Source organism: Cibotium barometz, chromosome 63, assembly GCF_041138505.1.
Source record: "Cibotium barometz isolate CiBa-2024 chromosome 63, ASM4113850v1, whole genome shotgun sequence".
NCBI lineage: Eukaryota > Viridiplantae > Streptophyta > Polypodiopsida > Cyatheales > Cibotiaceae > Cibotium > Cibotium barometz.
In genome coordinates this window covers 15,545,043-15,551,491 of record NC_141108.1, presented here as the reverse complement: position 1 = coordinate 15,551,491, position 6,449 = coordinate 15,545,043, and the positions used below count along the sequence as shown (strand labels likewise).

The 6,449-nt window shown below is 39.6% G+C and overlaps 1 protein-coding gene across 1 annotated transcript; it reads left to right on the top strand.

Moving 5' to 3' along the window:
• Nucleotides 1-540: 540 nt before the first annotated feature.
• On the top strand, nt 541-2,517 carry LOC147603750 (uncharacterized). Its single transcript, XM_086796314.1, has 6 exons — nt 541-663; nt 926-1,123; nt 1,224-1,367; nt 1,762-1,876; nt 2,062-2,162; nt 2,353-2,517. The coding sequence occupies exons 1-6, from the start codon at nt 541-543 to the stop codon at nt 2,515-2,517; spliced, it is 846 nt and encodes a 281-aa protein (XP_086652440.1).
• The last annotated feature ends 3,932 nt before the right edge of the window (nt 2,518-6,449 follow it).

Below are 6,449 nucleotides of genomic sequence, written 5' to 3'. Positions count from 1 at the left end.
CAATTTACCAGAACCTTTTCAAAGTCAAGCCGGCACCGTTTCAAAGTCAAGCCGGCACTGTTTCGCAAGCTTCAATCTCAATTTACCAGATTGGACGATCTCTAATATCAGTGGAAACGATACTAAATATACTGATCTAATCATGATTAGTAGAAAAGTACTAATTACAGAAATTAATATCGAACGCGACACTCATTTAATTAATGCATTTTCCGTTTCCAAGCTTCCCAATTTATTTAATTGTTTAAAGAGAGCCAAAAAAACAAAGTCAAGCTCAGCTGAAACCTTGTGCAGTCAGTTCTGCATGTAATAGTGGGTAGTGGCGCTCTAAGAAACCATTCTGTTGATATTATATTAAACGCATCTAATAACCTGGACCCATTTTGTTGATATTATGTTATATGCATCTAATCACCTCCAGTAAAATCCACGTCACCTTATCCTCACACGTTCTACTCTACAAAAGCTCTGCATGGAGTAGGGTGGTGAGAGTATCACTCCTGTTTTGTGTTCTCCTTTCTCATCACCTCAGAGCACAACATGACTAGCCCTAGACCTGCTTCATCAACCCCCAGCCCTGAGCTTCGTGCCAACCTCCTTAGCTTGGTCACATGGCATTGGGCTTCTCCATTCGTCCGTGAGGGTAACCGCAAGCCTCTCAAGGTGAGGCACTCTCTTAAGTTGAGCTTCGAAACTGCTTGCTCATTAACACTAAATTTAATCTAATCATACAAGAGGCATTGTACGGTGCATTGTTGTATGTACACGTGTACCGTTATAAAGACACATGTACCTTTTTGGTAGTGTCACATACATACACATGTACATACGACACGCGTAGCAGCTCGACAATATGTTACCACATACACCTGCTTCTTCTGAGTGCACGCGTGTGTTCTGATGGATGCATCATTGATTTTTGCAGGAAAATGACTTATATGACATGAACCCTCAGGAGGCAGCTCAACACTGTGAGCATCAATGGGAGCAATCTGTCAAACATGAGCTCGAGCTCACAGGAGATCACACACCGGTGTGGAAGATCGTGCACAATGCTTTTTGGAGAGAGATGGCAATAGCTGCATTTCTTAAGCCTCTATGGATAATACCCCTCATTGCCCAGGTACGTATATAAAAGGCTTGCGCTATACATGCAGACATAAGCATGCATCCTATGCACCTCTTCCCTTCAATTAATTAGTTGTGAAAACAATGCAATGCAGGTCTTTATAGTATATACTGAAGGGATTAGTGAAGGTGGTGGAGGAATCAAAGCACGCTGGAAGCTCAATTCGTCCTCTCCAATCAGCAATGCTGGTGTTTGGCATGCTTTTATCCTCATTGATGCAAAGCTTTGGCCTCCACATGTGCTTCACACTAAGTCAGAAGGTTGGCATGAAGATTAGGGCTGCCATTGCAACTGTAGTCTTTAATAAGGTTGGTCCTTTCTGTCTAGTAGGAATTTACTTGAGTTCACAACTAAACGACCCACCAGTGACGTGACCACAGCTTCGTAGGCCAGTTGGTAAGTATTTGAACTCACGAGCATGAGTTCAAATCCCACTTGCCCAAGACTATGGACACCAAGGTTCTTCGTTGCCTAAGGGTGAACCATGGCATCTCCCTCTTCCCAGTGTGTTGAGGAGCAACATTGTTGACTGATTAGCAGGATCTTTACTTTTTTTTTTTAACCCACCAGTGGCGTCCATGCACTACGATGTCTTCTGAACCTTAATATTGCATCTGGGCTTGTGTTTTCAGATGTGTAAGCTGACAACAGCAACTGTCATCGAGAGTTCTAGCAACGGGCAAATGATGAACCTGATCACTAATGACACTCAGAAGCTTCTAGATCCTACTACTTTCTTCCACTTCGGTAAATTCACTGGTTTCTTAGATGCTAGTATTTTCTTCCACTTTGGTAGATTTACATGTACCTTGCAGTGCTTGAAATCCTTCAGTACTACCTGCTGCAAAGCCATTATTAGTAACTATTAATGATTTACCTAGTCCCTTGACAGAAGCAATGCAATCTAAGAGTTTCACTTGTGTTGCATACAGTTTGGTTTTCCGTGGTGGAGATCACAATAGTAGCCGGCTTTTCTATCATTGAAGCTGGTGTTTCTGCCATTCCTAGTGTTCTACTTATATTTCTCACCAATGTGCCTTTGTTATTTAATACATGGCTAAGAAAATGACTTGCCTGAAGCATTTGACTAATTAACCACCACAGTAAGAAGTGCATGCACATTAAATGCGAAACCTTGAATGCATGTCACACATGATGCACATGGGCCATGGCAAGCCAAACAATAAGATCTGCCTGAGAGAGCATTTTGATTTCATGGACAGGTTTTTATGGCACATGCAGTCAAGAAAATCCGACAAAAGTCTATTCAGTTCACTGACACACGTGTGCACACGCTTGGGGAGATACTAACTGGAATCAAGGTTCTAAAGTTCAATGGATGGACAACAATGTTCATTAGTACAGTTAAAGGTTTGAAAATGACATAGTCCCTTCTTCCCAAATGCTCTCTCGTCCATTTTTCTTTCTGGATGACTGCATGTGTAACAAAGGTTACTATGAGCTCCAGTGATTCATTACATCTGCATCAACAACCTCTAAGGATTGGTATGGTTGCATGTAAGGTGTCTCCCAAGCCATTTATGTGTCTCTTTTAATATAGATTTCAAGAAGGAAAGAGAGTGCACTTAGATAAGAGTGAGACAATAAGGCTAGAAACATTAGGAAAGTGTTAGAATAAAAATATTAGCTCCAAAAATCCTAAAAGAAATAAGAAGACAAGAATAGTTCTATTAAGAGATAAGTATCTCCAAAAATAGAAATTCGAATTTAGGTGATAGGAGGTCGTATTTAGAGTACTTTTATATATTTAGAGTCCATGCATACTAAAAATGTGGAAAAGCAATGCGTTTCTAAAGATGGTGCGTTTACAACTATATACAGATGTTTTTACCTATTCCACCCACGCTAGCTTGTAGACCAGATGCCTTTCGGTTCTTTTGACTGGTTATACAACCATATTCTAAGTTTTTATTAGAGAGTTATGGCTAAAACAATTTGCTAATTCTGTCAGGGTCTCTACACAGGGAAAACTGTAAGAAGGTAGCAAGTAGCCTCAAGGTAATCCTAGAGCTTGAGATGTATATATCCCTTCATTCTTATCTAATCTCTTAGAAGAAAAGGTTAGATTGCTAGGAAGAATAGTATGCCGTTTAAAGAAAGAATAGTATGCCGTAGCCCTACAAGATAAGGTTATTTTGCCATAGACCTTCGAAAGAGAGAAAAGTTTGAGTACGAGTAAGAGGAGATAAATATTGGGGATGATCGGATGATTTCAATCATAAGAGAAGGTATTAAAAAACTCTCTATTCTCATATATTTATTTTCTTAACTCTGATTGACGAGCAAAGACAATGATAAACGATAAATTTCTATAAGGTATATATATATATATTTTTTTCAATTATATATCATTCTTAGGGGTTGAGGTATGGCCTTGGCTTGTTTATTAATTGTTAATAGTGATCTATTTGATTAATTTACTAGTTAAAGTTTGTATTCTTTTAAACAATATCATATGCCTTAATAAAGAATGTCTTATCGCAATCTCAAGTTGAAATGCTAAAATCTTTGTGAAAAAGATTGTTTTCTTAAGAAGGTAACATGGATTCTAGTCCTATGGTTTAGTTGAGTAAATCGATTGTTATCTTGGTTAAATTAAGATACAGGCACAACTTCTCCCTACCTTGATGCTGCCCCATTCTTATGCTTGTGTAGCCGGACAGCGGAGACGTTAGTAAGGCCAGGAGTCCACCCATGGTATCCCTCATACCATTGGGAGAATGAGGTTCGCTGATTGAGGTGAGTAATTGTGATGCTGCCTAGTTCTGAGGGCCCAAGCTAGCACGGTGAATTAGCCCACCCTAGTGTGTAGACATCCCTCTAAGGGATAGACATCCCTCTAAGGGATGTCTACACACTAAGGGATGGGAGGATCGAGCGACAGAGCCTGAGAGGGCAACAAGCCGGCTTGAGTCCTTGCCCCAACAGTCGACGACGAGGTGTATGGTCCTGTAGGGTTTTGCCCAGCATGTAGAGGCTGGAAAGCCGAATTCTAGATCATCTGTAGTATAAAGGAAAAGAATAAGAGAGCCGATTTGGCTTGTATGGAATTGATTTATGTATAAACGTTTTTTATAAATCTTGTCTTTAGCATTATTATGCTATGAAAAAAGGCTGTTTTAACGAATCCTGTGAAAAGGGCCTTAAGGAACATGCTTATTTATGTCAAACAGTGTGGTAGGATTAATTAGAAAACAAATTGACGCGTGAGAAGGGTGGAAAGTGGGAGGATGGACTGCCCCGACGGCACCATTCTATGGACGGGTGGATCCGATTAGTCAGGTAGCTTTCCAACAGATTAAGTGAAAGCCCTATGCTAGATAAGTAGGTTCTCAAGCAACTCTATTCTAAGAGACTAGGCCAGTGGCTGTGCCTCGCATGGATGAGGAAAAAAGCGTTGTCTCTAGGAATCAAGATTAGTAGTTGCCCAAATTATGTGATCAATTACCCTATGGGTAATTTGACTTTTAGAAGACCATGCTCCCCATGTGGGATAGGACTAGGTCTTACCTACAAATTGTATCCTTAAATCTTTACATGGTCAAGGTGTCAACGAGTAGGAAATTTTCTCCAAGCTAAGACTTAGTAGACTATCTTAAGTGTTTCCCCTATTTTGGAAGGGAGGAATTGTAAGGTGTCTCCCAAGCCATGTATGTGTCTCTTTTAATATAGATTTCAAGAAGGAAAGAGAGTGCCCTTAGAAAAGAGTGAGACAATAAAGCTAGAAACATTAGGAAAATGTTAGAATAAAAATATTAGCTCCAAAAATCCTAAAAGAAATAAGAAGACAAGAATAGTTCTATTAACAGATAAGTATCTCCAAAAATAGATATTCAAATTTAGGTGATAGGAGGTTGTATTTAGAGTACTTTTACTTATTTAGAGTCCATGCATACTAAAAATGTGGAAAAGCAATGGGTTTCTAAAGATGGCACGTTTACGGCTATATACAGACGTTTTTGCCTATTCTACCCGCACTAGTTTGTAGACCAGATGCCTTCCGATTCTTTTGACTTGTTATACCCATGATGGCTTGTAGACCAGATGCCTTCTGGTTCTTTTGACTGATTATACGACCATATTCTGAGTTTTGATCAGAGAGTTATGGCCGAAACAATTTGCTGATTCTGTCAGGGTCTCTACACAGGGAAAACTATAAGAAGGCAGCAAAGTAGCCTCAAGGTAATCCTAGAGGTTGAGATGTATATATCCCTTCATTCTTATCTAATCTCTTAGAAGATAAGGTAAGATTGCTATGGTCTTTCGGAGAAAGAGACCAGAACTCCATAGCTTTTCTTTTAAAGAAAGAATAGTATGTCGTAGCCCTACAAGAGAAGGCTATTCTGCCATAGACCTTCGAAAGAGAGAAAAGTCAGAGTATGAGTAAGAGGAGATAAATATTAGGGATGATCAGATGATTTCAATCATAAGAGAAGGTATTAGAAGACTCTCTATTCTTATATATCAAGTTCTAAAACTCTTCTTTAACGAGAGTGAAGACAATGATAAACGACAAATTTCTATAAGGTATATATATTTTTTGTTTTTCAATTATATATCATTCTTAGGGGTTGAGGTATGGCCTTGGCTTCTTTATTAAAATGGTTAATAGTGATCTATTTGATTGATTTACTAGTTAAAGTTTGTATTCTTTTAAACAATAGCATATGCCTTAATAAAGAATGTCTTATCACAATCTCAAGTTGAAATGCTAAAATCTAGGATTGTTTTCTTAAGAAGGTAACAGGGATTCTAGTCCTATGGTTTAGTTGAGTAAATCAATTGTTATCTTGGTTAAATTAAGGTACATGTACAACTTCTCCCTACCTTGACGCTGCCCCGTGCTTGTGCTTGTGTAGCCGGACGACTGAGACATTAGTAAGGCCCGGAGTCCACCCATGGTATCCCTCATACCATTGGAGAATGAGGTTTGCCGATTGAGACGAGTAATTTTGATCCTGCCTACTTCTTAGGGCCTATGCTAGTGCGGTGAATCAGCCCACCCTAGTGTGTAAACATCCCTCTGAGGGATGGGAGGATCGAGCGACGGAGCCTGAGAGGGCGACAAGCCGGCTTAAGTCCTCACTAGCGGCGGCAGCCGACGACGAGGTGTATGGTCCTGTAGGGTTTTGCCTAGCGTGTAGAGGCTGGAAGGCCGAATTCTAGATCATCGGCAGTATAAAGGAAAAGAATAAGAGAGCCAGTTTGGCTTGTATTGAATTGATTCATGTAAAAACGTTTTTTTATAAATCTTGTCTTTGGAATTATTGTGCTGTAGAAAAAGGTTGTTTTAAACAAA

Excerpts from the sequence above, each read along its gene's own strand:
- LOC147603750 (XM_086796314.1), top strand. The coding sequence starts at position 541 with ATGACTAGCCCTAGACCTGCTTCATCAACCCCCAGCCCTGAGCTTCGT. Across the intron at positions 1,124-1,223 it reads TAATACCCCTCATTGCCCAG|GTCTTTATAGTATATACTGA; the intron begins GTACGTATATAA and ends AATGCAATGCAG. Across the intron at positions 1,877-2,061 it reads TACTACTTTCTTCCACTTCG|TTTGGTTTTCCGTGGTGGAG; the intron begins GTAAATTCACTG and ends TGTTGCATACAG.